This window comes from Epinephelus moara, chromosome 7 (genome assembly GCF_006386435.1).
Source record: "Epinephelus moara isolate mb chromosome 7, YSFRI_EMoa_1.0, whole genome shotgun sequence".
NCBI lineage: Eukaryota > Metazoa > Chordata > Actinopteri > Perciformes > Serranidae > Epinephelus > Epinephelus moara.
This window is the reverse complement of record NC_065512.1, coordinates 18,838,499-18,854,971: the sequence shown is the minus strand read 5'-3', so window position 1 is coordinate 18,854,971 and position 16,473 is coordinate 18,838,499. Positions and strand designations below refer to the sequence as shown.

General features: G+C 44.8%; 2 protein-coding genes across 2 annotated transcripts; both read left to right on the top strand.

The window, feature by feature from the left end:
- The first annotated feature begins 320 nt into the window (after positions 1 to 320).
- On the top strand, positions 321 to 16,124 carry gpr156 (G protein-coupled receptor 156). Its single transcript, XM_050048276.1, has 10 exons — positions 321 to 534; positions 4,845 to 4,997; positions 8,045 to 8,172; positions 8,270 to 8,405; positions 8,491 to 8,601; positions 10,032 to 10,157; positions 10,443 to 10,538; positions 10,657 to 10,893; positions 11,552 to 11,710; positions 13,269 to 16,124. The coding sequence occupies exons 2-10, from the start codon at positions 4,881 to 4,883 to the stop codon at positions 14,637 to 14,639; spliced, it is 2,481 nt and encodes an 826-aa protein (XP_049904233.1). The 5' UTR covers positions 321 to 534; positions 4,845 to 4,880; the 3' UTR covers positions 14,640 to 16,124.
- Positions 5,543 to 8,031, top strand: LOC126392707 (E3 ubiquitin-protein ligase TRIM39-like). Its single transcript, XM_050048277.1, has 2 exons — positions 5,543 to 5,710; positions 6,136 to 8,031. Exon 2 carries the CDS (start codon positions 6,138 to 6,140, stop codon positions 7,794 to 7,796), a length of 1,659 nt encoding a protein of 552 aa, XP_049904234.1. The 5' UTR covers positions 5,543 to 5,710; positions 6,136 to 6,137; the 3' UTR covers positions 7,797 to 8,031.
- Positions 16,125 to 16,473: the final 349 nt, after the last annotated feature.

Genomic DNA, 16,473 nt, shown 5'->3' with positions numbered 1-16,473 from the left:
GCTGTTATTCAGTGTATTTATTTGCACTGTGGACACACTGTGCCGCCCTGTCCCATATGCCACCCAGTCCCCTGGGGGATCCTGCAACATGCTGCACCCACACTGTCACAACCCTCCTGCACCACATGGGTCACATCACACTCTGAAACCCATTTGGTGGGCAGTTGGAGCTGGAAAGCTTACAAAGGAAAGAAAGAGAGGGAGAGAGAAAGAGGGCGCACACAAACACACCTCCTGTCCCTGACACACACACACATACACACACACTCCTCCCTCCCTAACTGCACAAATGAGAACTCCGGCAGTCTGGTGAACTTTTCCTGAGTGACAGGATCTTCTCGGGCTGTCGACTGACAATTTGACGGACAATTACGTCGAGGGATTCATTACAAATCTGCAGCTATGGGACATTTGTAGCTATGTTAGATAACATATCATCCAGACATTTGTTTTCAGTTTTTACTATTAAGTTTCTGAGTCTTGCGCGATGGAGCCTGGAGCGGGACGAGACGACGGTGCGCTTTGGAGACCAAGGTTTGCTCTTTTAAACATTGCTTTTATGCTTTCATTTTATTCTTATCCTTATTTTTGATTTCTTATCCAGCTGTTTCACTGACGAGTTTGATATTTTACCATGCAGCTGCATCGATGCAGCAGGGAGGTGAGGTGAGCACATGTTTTTACGCACCAAACAGGATGGCTTTGATAAACAGTTAATTAATCGGCTGCTGATGGAGATCACACCTTAATATAGGTGTGACATAATGTACAATTAAATGCTTCATAGCATTATCAAATCAGCAATATGGCATCGTGATTTTCCTCTATAATAACTGTTATTATTCCTATTTTCCACCGCCTCCTGTCGCGTTAAAATTAAAGTTTAACGCGCAAAAAATCTCCCATCTTTCATCAGGTGTTTTGCTTGAAATGGTCACGTGGTTTCATACAGCACCGGTGCATACACACCACTTAAGCTCATAAAATGACTTATGAGGAAGTTTTGACAAACTTAAATGACGAATGTCGAAGCAGACTGGAAAACGCACCGTGGGCGCAGAAAATGACGCGCGCCGAGCCTGAGGCGGGATTTCAGTGCCAGTAATTGCATTCTAACTCAGCTTAAAGAATAAATTTATAAACGGATTACAGACTGAGGAGGAATGTTTCAATATTGGCCCCTGAACTGGGCTTTACATCTGGCAGCGCCTGTGGTTACACCGCTCTAATCTTAAAAGAGAAACAGAGAGACTGACAGGACGATGAATGGGCTTTACTCCATTTTGTTTTATTAAAAGTTTCATGGTGAAGGCCATTGAAAAGTCGATTCTGTCTCTCTGAGCCAAGAGGTTTGTCAGGAAGGGATGAAATATTGCAGATAGTTCCATAAATTAAAGACAAATTAAGGTAAAGAGAGGCCCTAAGGGTAAGTGAGCAAGTGAAAGCTAAGCTGCACTCAGGTTAGGCTGCCTACATTTAAACGAGGCTCAGGCCACAGGTAGCTCAGGTATTACTTGCGGTTTAGTCTACAAGACTTCAAAAGACACTCCTCATGACTATTCTGAACTGTCAAAACATGTCCATAAAACCTACCTCCGCCTGGGGAAGGGCGCTGCTCTTGCTGCTTGCATGGTGACCCCCACAGCTGAATGTTGGCCGACCTTTGTTGACCTCTGCAGGGTGGCGGGTTTTTCTTCCAAACTGGAAGCTACCTAGGCAGGATTTTGAAAAAAAATGTCGGAAATGCCTCTCTCTGCCGGCTTTTCCTGCGGAAAACAGCAGAACTGTGATCTAAACTTGGAAAGTGACGACAGGACATGAACAGGAACTCCAGACATTTCCCAGATATGCTGCCCACTGGGCTTCATTGTTCTGTTGACACTATTAATTTATAGAAGTGGGTCACTGTGGGCTTCATTTAAAGTGGAAACAAACAACTTTTCAACTTTTCTTGCTTAGTTTTTCTAAGCAGCAATGTTATTTGGGCTGCAGTTGTAAAGACAACAGGATTGCTTTCTGTTTTCCTGAGTCTAGCAGCTATTGTCACTACCTGATCCATACCGGAAACCTGACTTGTTCAGGTTCTGTCCCCTGACCGATGGGCTGTCCTGACCCCGAGCATTCAAGGTGTCACTCTCTCAGTAACAGCTTACCAGCTCCAAACTGTGGTTGGGAACACACTGGCTCATTAACATTAATTTAGCTTGGCTCATTATAAGCTGGTAACTAGCTTCTAGCAGTCTGGACCACTCTGCAGAAGGAAGGGTGGCGAGGCGTTCGGATGCCGTTCACTAACAATGGCTTTATTGCAGTCTTCACCACAAAACAACAAACATGGCCTTCTCATGAGGTCGAACAGTAGCCCTGACTCTTACTTCTGCTGACTATCATCACTATTTGCCGCCTGCCGTCTTCACCATGTCACCGCGAGAGAGCTGTTTCCCTCCATGTACACCATGAAGTACGCGTCACACCCTCACAGGTTATCCACAAGGCCACCACCCTCAGAGGGGAAAAAGGGTGAGCCGGCAACAATGGTCAATGCTCCAACCACCCCAACCATCTTCACACATGCTTAGAAGAAATCGAGATTCTGGTACGGATCGAGCAGCGACACTGACCAACAACACAGGACATGGTGCATTTTGTTTTCCACAGTTAAGGCCTTTGCACATCAAGCCGTATTTTTCATATGCTTTTTTTTTAATCCATCATCTGATAAAAAAACTTGCTCACTGAGACAAATGCGTTTTATTGCTCTATTCTATTCTCCGCAAAAATTCACAATACAAGACAAAATGAAAAGACACATTTGCTTCCTTCGTTACCTCCCTGGTTGCCACCACACTCTTCTGGCATCTTGCATTTGGCACCGTGGGTACCTGAAGGGGCTGAGCTGTCCTCACACTCTGTCTCCCGACTATCACTCTCTCTCTCTGTCTGTCTTCATCCTCGTCCTCGTCACCATCATCCACCTGAATATTACCACCTGACTTGTTAAAAGCTATCTGAGTTATGAAATGATACCGTGCGTCTCTTCCCTTTCTCTTGTTGCAGATGTATGTGTCCCACAGGTTACACTGTATTTTCGTCACTGCGTCTTTGTCAAACAACTCTCCGAGCGCAGAAAATTGACCCTGTTCTGAAAACCGCAATGACAAACGAGAGATTCAGAGTCAGTGTGTAAATGTGATTGATGTCGTACTGTATGGTTGGTTGTTCCACCTTTTGCCATTTCCCCTACTGGGGACAGTATTTGAAGAGAACTTACATTGATGCCCTTTGTTGATTAAGATAGTTACCATTGCTTACCAATAGCTACAGAATTGCATAGTGAAAGTGAGGCTTCTATGGAACCAATCTAAACGCTGATGGTGTCATTATTCTCTAGCCATTACATTGTGCAATCAAAATTTACTTCATAATGATAAGTTAAAGTAAAAACTGTCTATTGTCTGTTTCCACTTTAATAGCTTACACCTAGGAAGTCTTTCAAATCGCCATCTCATATTTAGGGATGGTTTTCGTATGATATCCAAGTCCACTTTACTTTTTTAACACAGATTTCCCACACTGCTCTGTTTTGATTTGAACCCCATCATCCAACTGTCCCAGAGCGCTTTTTGTCTTAGTCACTCCACAGACAATGACGAGACGTGTGTTGCCTAACACCCTACTCACGTAAACACTCCCCTGTCTGCCAACTTGTATCGATACAAGTGGTCTTACATGGTCTCGACAACACTTGGCTGAGTCACTGCAGCGTTTCCAGTGATCAGACTCTCTAGTTACAGCTCAGAGTATCAGGTGATACCATGCCGCATAATTAAATCTGCAACATGTCAGTGCAGCGCGGGTAGCCTCATAAAAATGCCTGTGGCAAGAGTGACAAACAGTTGTTTGGTGATACTCTCCACAGTTTACGTCTTTTCAGTCTCAGATGCCTTATATAACCTGCTGATTGCACATTATGTGGCCTTCAGTGAAACTGCAAATGATAGCTTTGGTATATTGCAGTTGTTATATTTTATTTAGTTTCGCTCTGTCTTTTGTGTTGTGCACAGATGTGTGTTTCTGCAGAGCATGCTCCTGTGTTGTCAGTAATGGTGTGGGGCTAGTGGAAATTGAGGATAAGCAGAAACACACAGGCTTCCTGTCACAGAGGCCGAGTGCTGGTGAAAATAATTGACACTTTATTCGGGCATTTCTATTCTAACCTTAATTTCACCCTGAAAATTGTGTCTGTTTGGTTTATTGGTGTTGATATAAAGCTTTTTACTCAGTGTAATGTCAGTGTAAAATCACATCCATGCCCCCATCACTCCTCTCAGAGGTTTCCCTCATAGCACCACTCTGTGGTGGCTACTAGTCTTACAACTACTCCATGAGACCTGGAAATAGAGGCAGGAATTCACATAAAATGTGTTTCCCTGGTCCCTGCAGCCTTCTGGTTTTGAGGTCAGTGAGTGCTCTTAAAACTGGGGGCAAATAATGCTCTCTGAATGATTGTGTGTCAATTTTACAAAGATTGATGTCTTTAAAGGTCCAGTGTGTAGGATTTAGGGGCATCTATTGGTAAAAATTAATGTATCTACATACAGAGTTGGTGCTTTTCCATGGACGCTGCCATGTTCCTCTACAGTAGCTCAGAATGAACAAATCAAACACTGGCTCCAGATGGGGCCATTTGCATTTTTGCGTCAGCCACCATAGTTCTCCTACACGCATGGTGCACAGAAGTTTCAGTTCTGCAACCTCACGGCTAGATGCCGCTACATCCTACACACTGGACCTTTAATTGTCACATGTCATCATATCCGTCATATTATCGGTATGTTCCACAGGATGTGCATGTGAAAGTGGACAGACCGGGGTCAGTCATGGAGCCTGAGCTGAACTGCAGCTCCCAGTGTGATTCCCCGCTCTGCTTCATCCACGCAGGAGTCAACAGGCAGGAGGGCCTCGACATTCTGCAGAGATTATGCAGTCTCAGCACGGTAATCACACACGTGTCCAACAATAGCAGGCGCAGAAATATAGTGCACACACATGTAATCTTATGCATGCAAGTGACATGTTAAAAGACATACATGGACACATGCTTGTGCATGCATGTATAGCCTATATATACACACACACACAGACACACGTGTTGGCAGACATGGCTTGATGAAATCCAACAGAATATTTTTGGCCCTCCAAAAGGTTAAAGGGTAAAAACAAATCCTATAAAGTCTAGGAACTTGAATATGCAGTCTATTATTGTGACAGTGCATGTAACGAACCGATCACACTAATGACATAAGGGTGAAGTACACACTATATTATTACCATTTTAAAATTATTTTAGTTATCAGTTCTGTGATAACCATGGGTCTACGGTTGAAAATTTGTGGAGTATCTGTCTTGCATCACCTTACAAATTACTTCAAATAAAAATATCCTAGAAATGATATTTACCACTTGAGGAGTCTGTAAAACATTAGGGATCTACAAATGTAATGGTGCTGGACTAATAAAACTATATTTAGTATCGTGTCAGTCACTGGTGCCTTTAAGAGAAGCGACGCTCAGCAACATGAGGCGGGCACAAGAGAGTGTAATGTGACTTTCCAAATAGAAACTAAAGTAGTAGAGCCACAGTGTCAGGGAACACAAACACTCTCCTACAGACTCCTTTCCTTTCTGTGCTACACCACATAAAAGCGAGGTAAGTTATCTCTTTGATTTCTTCCATGCTTTATGATGTTAATTTATGCGTTTGTCAGTCTCAAAGTGCAGATCATCTTCACCTGCCAGGGGAAGGGAACACCGAGCTGCACTGTGTTTGCTTTGTTATGGTAATTAATGGATTATGTGACAAGACTGTATTTTAATGTAGTTTTATTTTAGTGTTTTAACAATTCCTCTCTATTATTGTCTGTTGAACTCAGTCAACATGAAAACTGCTCGGCTAAAATGAGATACCTACTGAAATGTAACACCGAGCATTTGTTACTATTCGTGGACGCAGACAGCTCAACAGGCACAACTGTTTCTAAACTTAATAGTGTAGTGTAAAGAAATAAATTTAAGGATCAGAGCCAACTTCTTCCATAAATTCCCACCTGCTTCTCTTTCTGGATGTGTTCCCAGATATGGCTACTGCTGCTGGCAGCGTACTGACAGAGGAGCAGCTTCTTTGCCCCATCTGTCTGGATTTGTTCAACCAACCAGTCTCCACTCCTTGCGGGCACAATTTCTGCAGGGACTGCATACAAGGATACTGGCAGTGTGCTAATCTGTCGCAGTGCCCCATGTGCAAGCAGAAGTTCTACAGGAGGCCTGAGCTCAAGGTTAACACCTTCATATCTGAGGTGGCTTCTCAGTTCAGGAAGTCATCAGGGAAGAAAGATGAAAATGGAGCCAGCACTGTGGACCAATATTCAGGCAATAAAGGAGAGGTTTCATGTGATGTGTGTGTTGGAAAAGGAGTCAAGGCTCTTAAATCATGCCTGGACTGTTTGGCCTCCTTCTGTGAGACGCACCTAGAACCCCATCATGTGCTAGGCACCTTCAAGAAACACCGCCTGATCAACCCCATGATGAACATGCAAGACAGAGTGTGTGAGAAGCACGAGAAGCTCCTGGACTTGTTCTGTTACACTGACCAGACGCATGTGTGCCAGATCTGCATTAAGAAAGACCACAGTGCTCATCACATTGTACCCATAGCGGACGAAAGCAGAGACAGGAGAGCTCAGATTGAAAGGATAAACGCAAAGGTGGAGGAAATGATTCACGGCCGACTTGAGAAGATCAGCGAAATCAATCAAAGCGTTCAGCTCAGCAGCGGAAACACAGAAAGAGAGATTGAGGAGAGTTTGCAAGTCTTCAACAACCTCCTCCACTCTGTCCAGAAAGGCCAAGCTGAGCTGGTGGAGGTGATTGGTGCAAGGCAGAAGCAAGTTGAAGGCAAGACCAGAGGTCTCATCATGGAGCTGGAGCAGGAGATCGAGGAGCTGAGGCGGAGAAACACGGAGCTGGAGCAGCTCTCACACACCGAAGACGACCTCTACCTCATGAAGAGCTTTCCAGTTTTCTCCGCACTGCCAGACACCAAAGACTGGTCTGACACCTGTGTGGAGAGCGCTGTACATGTGGGCACGGTGAGGAGAGCAGTGAGGAGAGTAGCATGTCAGCTGGAGGAGACGGTAAAAGCTGAGGTGAAGAGGCTATGTGAGACTGAATTCCAGAGGGCTCAGCAGTGTGCTGTGGACGTGACTCTTGACCCTGACACAGCTCATCCCAAACTGGTGCTGTCTGAAAACAGGAAACAGGTCTATCATGGCGATGTAGCGCTGAACCTCCCGGACAACCCGGAGAGATTTTACCCTGGTGTCAGTGTCTTGGGAAAGGAGGGGTTCTCCTCTGGCAGGCTGTACTATGAGGTCCAGGTGAAAGGGAAGACAGAGTGGGATATTGGAGTTGGGCTTCAATCTGTCAACAGAAAAGGAGGGAATATGCTAAACCCTGAAACAGGCTACTGGGCTCTGGGGATGAGAAAGGACAACAGCTACTGGGCCCTCAGCAGCACTCCTATCCGGGTGCCGCTGACCGGGAAGCCCCAGAGAGTCGGGGTGTATGTGGATCTGGAGTGTGGGCAGGTTTCTTTTTACAACGTGGACTCTGCTTCTCATATCTACTCATTCACCGGATACACGTTCACTGAGAGAGTTTTTCCTTACTTTAACCCTCGACGTAATCATGGCGGGGTCAACTCTGCTCCTCTGATCATCTTGCCTGTCTACAACTGAAATCTGACATTTCAACTCTTCTGTATATTTTATAATTTCTCTTTTTTTAAATAAAGTTAGCAAAGGCCAAGTATGTTTGCTGCTCTGTTTGCCTTAATAAAGTTTATTCAGTCATCTGAATCCTGTCTTCTGTTGCTTTTACATCTATCATTTAGAAAGAGAGTTCAGAACAAGTAATGCACATGTATTTGAGCTACACCTGCAATGATATAGACTTGATTTAAAGTGGTTTTCATGTGTGTGTGCAGGTGGCAGTGGAGCTCCCGAGGCGTTCTCTTTCTCCAGTGTTAAGTGCTGTGGTGTGGACGCTGCTCTCCTGTGGCATCCTGCTGGCTCTCTGCTTCCTCCTCTTCACCCTGCGCTTCAAAAACAACAGGTAGACTACAGTGAAACATATATAAACATTAAGAAGGTATTGACTGAATTAACTGATCAACTGTGTGTGTGTGTGTTTGCATATGTTGTATTATCAGGATCGTGAAGATGTCCAGTCCCAACCTGAACGTCCTGACTCTCTTTGGAAGCGTCCTCACCTACAGCAGCGGCTTCCTGTTTGCCGTTGATGAACGATCACACTCACAAGGTGGAGCATCCACAGCTGTGCTACAAGTAAGCCCCACAGTCGCCCCTCAGGCCTCCATCATATTATTGGATGAATCACTGCGGGATAATTAATCAGCGCTCTCCCCTACAGGCTCGGATGTGGACTCTGTGTGTCGGCAGTACCCTGGTGTTTGGCCCGATTTTGGGGAAGACGTGGAGACTGTACAGAGTGTTCACCCAGCGGGTGCCTGACAAGAGAGTGGTAGGCATGCTCCCCCGGCCTCCTGGTGTTCGTGTCTGTTTTTAGCATCAACAACCTTGTATTATCCTTATTTTCCTTAGTTGCTCCAGGATGCATTCATTACAGTCCAAATGTTTTTAGGGGCTTTTTTTATGATGAACAGTGTTTTGTGAGGGGTAAGATTTGAATAAAAGCAGCACAAGAAGGCAGACATTTACAGGCCAAGGGGATGATCACATCTTATTAACTGCAGATTTTCATAGCTTCCTTATTCAACATATAATTCAACATCTTCTCATTACATCTACCTACGATGTCATATTTTTGGTCTTGCTTGTTAAGCCCCGTTTCCACCAAACACTTTCAGTATGGTACCTTTGGAACCAAAAGTAACCCTTCAGACATGGTACCTAGACCCTAGTGTTTTTACCGCAAACACTTAAATGTAGTTGTTGTCACTCACTGCTCCGTCCAGCACTCACTGTATTTCCTCCTTTATCAGTCTGCATCTTGTATATCATCCACAGAACGAGGCTGCACGCCGTCATTTTCAGAACTAAATAAAACAGGCTGCAGTGAGAGTCTCTCTCTATGGGATATTTGAAAATAGCGGGTTTGTGCATTTAGTCCTTCTCAGGCAAGCAGCTCCACCTTTAAATACCAGATCTGTGTGCTAGGTACCCCAACTGAGGGGTGACCAAAAATGTGGACGGTACAGAACGGTTCCATTGGTTCCATCCACAACTTTTCACAGTGGAAACAGAAAAAAAGCGTACCGAACTGAACTGTACCGTACCATAGTGCTCAGTGGAAACAAGGCTACAGTATGTGTGCTTCTTTAAAGGTTCTGTTTACCTCATTCAGCGCATTAATATGGCAGCAAACAACTATTTACTGTGCAAAAATATAGTGGAGTAATGGGGTCCCGGGCAGAGAATGAAGTCACGCTAACTCTGTGTGTTGTAATTTGCATGTTGGTGCATGAGTCCCTGTTTGTGCCACTGGCTAAAGCTAATCACCACCGCTCTGCATTGCGCTCATTCTGTCACCACTGTTGAGCCTCCCTCCGGTCCCCCCTCCCAGGTTAACAGTGTTAGCTCGGTCAGCACTGTTGCTGTTGTTATCACTGTTTAGGGAGTTAGCACCTTAAGCTGCTAGCCGCTAGCTTAACCACCGCCCATGTAACCGCCGTGTACAGACAGCCTGAATCAGACTCTAAATCATAGATATGCTCTGAGTATGTACACAGCTCTTTAGGAATTTAGAGGATTGGTACATGCTCTCATGTTCCTTCAATAACTTTCTATAATGTATCACTTCCTAAAGAGGTTTTCTTGACAGTGTTCCCTAACGGGAGTTTCTCAGAATGATACAGATAAAAATGTTGTATAATGATGACCACATATGTTTGTAACTGACAACATTGACGTGATTGGTGACTTCTGTCTCAGATCATCCGAGACATCCAGCTGATGGGCATGGTGACTCTGCTGATTGTGGTGGACATGCTTGTTCTCACTGCCTGGAACCTCACAGACCCCATGAGGTGTTCACGATCTGTCGGAGCTGTTGTCAAGGTAGAACTGAGTGGTGATTTTGTGGGGCTGGAAAGCAAGTTGTAAGACAAGTTAAGATTTGTTTGGTTGACTACAGAACAGTTTGAGGATTACAATGCATTGTACTTAATATGCCAACAAGTTTTTTTGTTTATTGATGCCAAATTAAGACTAAAAGAAAGTTTGATTTTTGGCTGTGAGATCACAAACTCCCTCGTCCTGTGTTAATGGAATTAATCATAGACATGTTGGTGACATAAACAAATGTATTCAGGTTTCAGCTCACAGATTTTTTTCCCGATCTAGGTGGTGGAGAAAGACATCTCCTACTCTTTGTCTCAGCTGGACACCTGCTCCTCTGCATACTCTGATCTGTGGGTTATCATTATAGCTGTTCAGAAGGTAAGCCATGTTCAGTTGAAATGTAATTATAAGATAAATCACTGCTTTGAATTCCTTCATTGTTATGGTAACATGATTCATTGATTTACATTTTCTGTGTCCCCGCATTTCTCCTCAGGGTTGTCTCCTCCTTTATGGGACTTACCTAGCTGGACTGACCAGCAACGTCAGCCACCCTCCAGTCAACCAGTCTCCCACCATCATAACAGCCGTCACCTTGGTCACCCTTTCTTCGGCTGTCGCCATCCCTGTGTCCATCTTCCTGCAGGCCTGGCCCAACCTGGTCTACAGCACTGTGGCTGGAGCCATTTTCATCTGCACGCTGGCTACCAACTGCATGTTGTTTGTGCCTCAGGTGAGGAAAAAATAGCTCAAGATAGATATACAAGATGCATGAAACGAACAACAAGGAAGTTTCAAGTTGCAAGCTTTGAAGAAAGTTCAGGATTTCTTCTTTATCTTTGGAGACACACCTATGACATCTCCGTATTTCTGGTGATGACACTTGCAGAAACTACCATCGGGGGGATTTTATTTTTTAAGGCAGAACTGTCATCTAATCATAGGATACTATGTCTGGAAACTGGCATCAAAACAGTCAGACAGGCAGGAACTGTAGACAGATGAATGACAGATGTATGACTTTCTCTCGCCTTGTGTCAAAAGTAGTACAATCCATGAGTGGCTGCGGTGCCCACACCTCTACTCTCCATGTGCGTGTCAGTTTGCTATGTCTCTCAGTGGAGTGTGACTCACACAGAAGGTGTGAATGAGTCAAAACTACGTAGGACGTTGCAAACAGGTTTATGACTCTCCAAGTGTCTGGCAGTGGGTTTATGTCACAATAAAGGAATGCATCTGCAGCGGAAAGGAAGGAAATATTTTAGCAGTGAGCAATACGCTCATACGCACCTGGTCAAAAGGTCCGTTGTCACATGGTTCTGGTTACATGTTACTGGTGTGTGTTTTGTATCTATAGCTGAATCTAAGCATGACTTACTGTATTCTTACAGTTGACCCAGTGGCGGCAGTTTGAGGAGGACCAGAACAACCCAAGTCAGATGGCCAAGTATTTCAGCAGCCCCAGTAAGAGCCAGCCCTCGGTGTACAGCCAGGATGAGATGTACTACCTGCTGGGGGAGAACAGCTCCATGAAAAAACTTATTAATGAGGTACATTTTTAAACAATAAAGTCTACTCTTCAGTAAAAAACTCTTGTGAAAAAGTCAAATTATTATTAAGCCTTTTATCAGCCTGTCCCATAATGCGATGATACAGATACTTGTTGTAATTTGTCGTCAGTTATATGGTCACACTTAACCTCACCTACACCTGTTGTGCTTATTTTTATTTCTGGTGTTTTCTGCACATAGAAAAGCTGGAAATAACAGAATTTTTACCACTCACTGTTATTGTAGCAGCACAGTGGTGCAGTGGTTAGCACTGTCGCCTCACTGCAAGAGGGTTCGCGGTTTGAACTCTGGGCGGGGGTTTTGAACCCCGGGGTTGGGGGAGCNAATTTTTACCACTCACTGTTATTGTAGCAGCACAGTGGTGCAGTGGTTAGCACTGTCGCCTCACTGCAAGAGGGGTTCGCGGTTTGAACTCTGGGCGGGGGTTTTGAACCCTGGGGTTGGGGGAGCCCTTCTGTGTAGAGTTTGCATGTTCTCCCCGTGTCAGCGTGCGTTTTCTCCGGGTACTCCGGCTTCCTCCCACAGTCCAAAGACATGCAGGTTAATCAATGACTTTAAATTACCCATAGGTTTGAAAGTGAGTGTGAATGGTTGTCTGTCTCTATGTGTCAGCCCTGTGATAGTCTGGCGACCTGTCCAGGGTGTACCTCTCACCCAGTGTCAGCTGGGATAGGCTCCAGCCCTCCTGTGACGCCTAATAGGATAAGCGGTTACAGAAAATGAATGAATGAATGTTATCATAGCCTACTGGTCACCCTGCCTGCTACAGTGAGTGAACGGGAAGCACTTAAATCTGACTTGAGAAGAGACCTCAGCCAGCCAACGGCAATGGTGCATTCATGTGTTCGTCAGATGATCATTCGTCCGCCTTTGGTTTGTTCATGAGCTGTAAGTTATTATGTGGAAACAACATGTACACTACAAAGATGATGTGTTGTTTCTCACTGGTCAAAGCATTTAAACAACTTGTTAATAATGAAGAGCAAAGTTGTTTCTGACATTTCTGTAATGTATTGAGCTTACAAAGCCTAGCTATGTACAAGTTGGAATATTGGATCAATTCATTAAGCTGAATATTTTATCTTCATTACTGTAAACTTACACATGATGACCAATGATGCATTGAAGAGAAGTTTTGTAGGGTGACAAGCACTAGCTGTCCAACGTGCATGTAGCAGTGTCATGCAGAAACTGACTAAAGCTAGACTTAAGCTAGATAATTCAGTAGACAAGATGCCTTTTAAATGAAGCCAACAGTGGTCTCAAACTGGCAACAATCCTTAAAAATCACGTTGCCAGACAGATTTTACTTGAACTCTGCCCTCTTTTTATTAAAGGTGTCGTTTAGCTGGGACTTACACTGAACCATAAAATTGCAACAGCATACATCATTTTAATACAGTCCCAGAGCTTGACTGTGCTGTCTGTGTCGATTGAAATCATCTAAAGGTAGCAGATGTGTGCAGACTTCCTGTTAAGTTGTTTTTCCTCTGTGAGTCGGAGTGTTTAAGTTTGTGCTTTCTGTTGCAATTTCCAGAAGAACGCTGTGATTGACAGTCTGCAGGAGCAGGTGAACAACGCCAAGGATAAACTCCTGCGACTCATGTCAGCCAGTCAGCCTCCCGAGGACCGAGACATGGACTCTTCTAACACCAACCTCAACTCATCCTCCACCCAGACCACGGAGCTCCAGTCTGACGGCCCCTCCTCTTCTTCTTCTCTACCTCAGAGAGACACCAACTCCCATCTCTCATCCCCACATCTCACCTCTCACCTCACTGCTGCTGCTGCTGCTTTAATGCCGCCCTCTGAGAATCCCTCTGCTCCAAGCTCCTCAGCCCCCATCGCTGCTTCCTCTCCTCTCTTCGATGATATTTATAATAGTGAAAACCAGAGAGGTGTCTCCACCGCTGGCCCCTCAGGCAGAGACCCAGCCGAGAATGGAGCAGGGGAGGATCTCAAACAGCCCACGTCCCTCCAGTCCCCTGGCTTACTCAGGACAGCAGAGGAGACAGTACACTTTGTGACTTCCCTACAGTCACCTAGAGGGTTGAACCCCTCTCAGGTTGAAACTTTCAACAATCAGAGCGGCCTCGCAGCCCAGCTGGGACCAAATGCCAGACCGACTGGTTTTGTTAGTAGTGAACAATTGCAAGAGATCCTCCAGGAGCTGAGTGTGGATGCAGTCATGGAAAGTGTGCTGCGATCACCCGGTCAGATATCCAGAAGGCCCTCTCAGATCAAATTTACTGAAGCTTCTGTACTTTCCCCTCTTTCCCTGCGGACACCACGCTCCCCCAATCCACCTGTTCTCTTCCGCTACCCTAGCATCTCCCCGTACACCATGAGGAAACGTCGGCCACCCTTCCACCCCTCCAGAAGAGGTCCATGCTTCTACGCAGGGTCAGAGGCTGCTGGTTGTGGGAAGATAAGGGAAAACTGTGAACGCCAAAATCCACGCAAGCCCCCTGATGGGATCACCGTGGATGGCACCCATCTCCAGGCTCTCAACACTGAACTTGAGATTGAGGAGGAGGATGAGGAGGAGGATGGGGCAGGGAATGAAGTGATAAGAAAACATCGCAGGCGTATTTCAAAGTCCGACAGATTTTCAGCCCTGCCCTGTGCAGATCACACAGCTCCACCTGACGTGGAAGCGGGTGGTGATAATGAGCCGCACCACAGACACATTAGAGACTCCTGTGGGTACTGGGACTCCGACTCCAGCAGCTCGACAGACTACTGTTACTACCACCGCCCCTACTGCGACTCGTGCCTGCAGCGAGGCTCCCTCCTGTCCTCGGACACCTCCTCGGACTCTGACAGCGAGTACGAAGCCTTCACCAGCTTGTACCGCTCCCCGCACCCTGTGGTGTTCAAAGAAGACCTCAAACCCACCTTTGTGTGAGCACGGGTTTACTGCACTTTATACGTTCAACCATTTCCACCACTTGAATTCACGTCCTAAGAAGCATCATGATTTCACTGTAGCTTTCAGCAGGAATGTGTCCCGCTGTCTTTATGAAAACAACGTTGGTATTCTTGAATCTTGCGTCGTGGGACAGAGCACTTCTTTTATTAGATTTATGAAAACCTTTGCAGCTCACAAGCACACAATGTTGTTTACTTTTTAATATTACTTATGGCATTATTTGTATATTTCTGCTGTCAGATGAAAAACACCCCTTACATTCCAATAACGTCTATGTCTGACATTTAGAGTAACAAATAAAAAAACCCAGAAAGCAAAAATTAAAGGTCTTCACAGAATAGTAGAGATGTACACTGCATTAGCTATTGTGCAAATATTTATTTTAATATTTATTAGTAGATGTTTCTGTTCCCTTTTTGCTGTTTTACATTGTCATATTCATTTCTTAAAGTATGCCATTTTATTTTATGGTCTGCATATTGTTGTTTTTGTGTCTAAATTGTTGTCAGGTGCTTTCTATGCTTTGTGAAACATGTCGCCCACACTGTCAAAACAACTGGAGAAAACAGGCCACTTCTATTGCTTTTACGCTCTTAATTATTTTCTCAGTATCATTGCCCAGACTCTGGAGGTGTATTTAATGTGCAAATGTCACAGTTATCTTGAGTGTCTCATGTGTGTGTGTTGGAAAAAGAGTGCCCTGCTGCCCTTTGATTTTCAAGCCCTCGCCTTTTCTGGTGTTGTTTGGTAAGCACCACTTACTGTTCATTCTGCAGCATCTCCTGTTTTATACACCGGATAACAAGGAGCCACCACAGCATGAACAGCCACACAGAGAGTGTGCAAACCAGTGGCGTAATGTAGGCCCAGATTAACCTGCTAACCTGCAGCAGGGCAAAGAATGAACTCATATTCCCCCTAACTATTTCGGCCAGAGTCCCACAAACCAGCCTGTGTATCTATGCTGTAACACTATCTTGCCCTGTGTGTCAGTTAGTTTGGGAGTTTTCATTTTATTCTTGCAACACAGACAAAAACAGCATAACTCCCCCTCGTTTTTTTGTACTTCTCTTTCCTGTTTCGGCTTCTCTCTCACTCACACACTCACTCCCTCCCACTATCTCCTCTCTGTCTCTCTGTATTTTTCTCTGCTGCTAATGGGAAAATGTGTGTTTGCCGGAGGAGGTGTTGCTATATGAAGGGAAAACAGCGTCTCTCGCGTTACTTCTGCTCTGCTGCCTGTTTTGGAGACTTCTCTATTCTGCATATGAGCCATTGAAGGGCAGCCCGGGAGAAATTCCCTTTGATACGGAGCACAACGGAGTATAAATAAACCGCACAAAGAAAAGACAGACTACCGGCATCGCTGTGCAGGAGGAAAAGACTCTCCTGCCAAGTGACCTGCATTCTGTTCGAGATGAGGAATACTGACATGTTGAGGAATTGTGGAATAAAAATAGATGTCAATGAATCACACATACGTTTCTTTCTCAGAATAACACAGCAGTTCACGGCTATCCACCGTACCCCTGAACATTTATCATGAAATGAATAATAGAGGGAGATTAGTTATGATAGACCTCATTTACAGGGAAACATATGCGTACCACCTCCTAATAAGTCCCTCTTTATAATTTATAGCTTATTACGGTGTCACTGATGGCTTTATTAATGGTTATTAAATAATGTACTAATGCTTTGTTATTCAGTTAAAAACTAATAAGAGTAGTTTTCACAGCTGCTGATATGATGACAGACTGTATATGACCACTTACCTTACAGAAAGAGCTGCAGAGGAGTCGAACCAAAG

Coding starts and splice junctions, on each gene's coding strand:
- gpr156 (XM_050048276.1), top strand. CDS start 4,881: ATGGAGCCTGAGCTGAACTGCAGCTCCCAGTGTGATTCCCCGCTCTGC. Junction 4,998..8,044: donor GATTATGCAGTCTCAGCACG/GTAATCACACAC, acceptor GTGTGTGTGCAG/GTGGCAGTGGAGCTCCCGAG. Junction 10,894..11,551: donor GCATGTTGTTTGTGCCTCAG/GTGAGGAAAAAA, acceptor GTATTCTTACAG/TTGACCCAGTGGCGGCAGTT.
- LOC126392707 (XM_050048277.1), top strand. CDS start 6,138: ATGGCTACTGCTGCTGGCAGCGTACTGACAGAGGAGCAGCTTCTTTGC.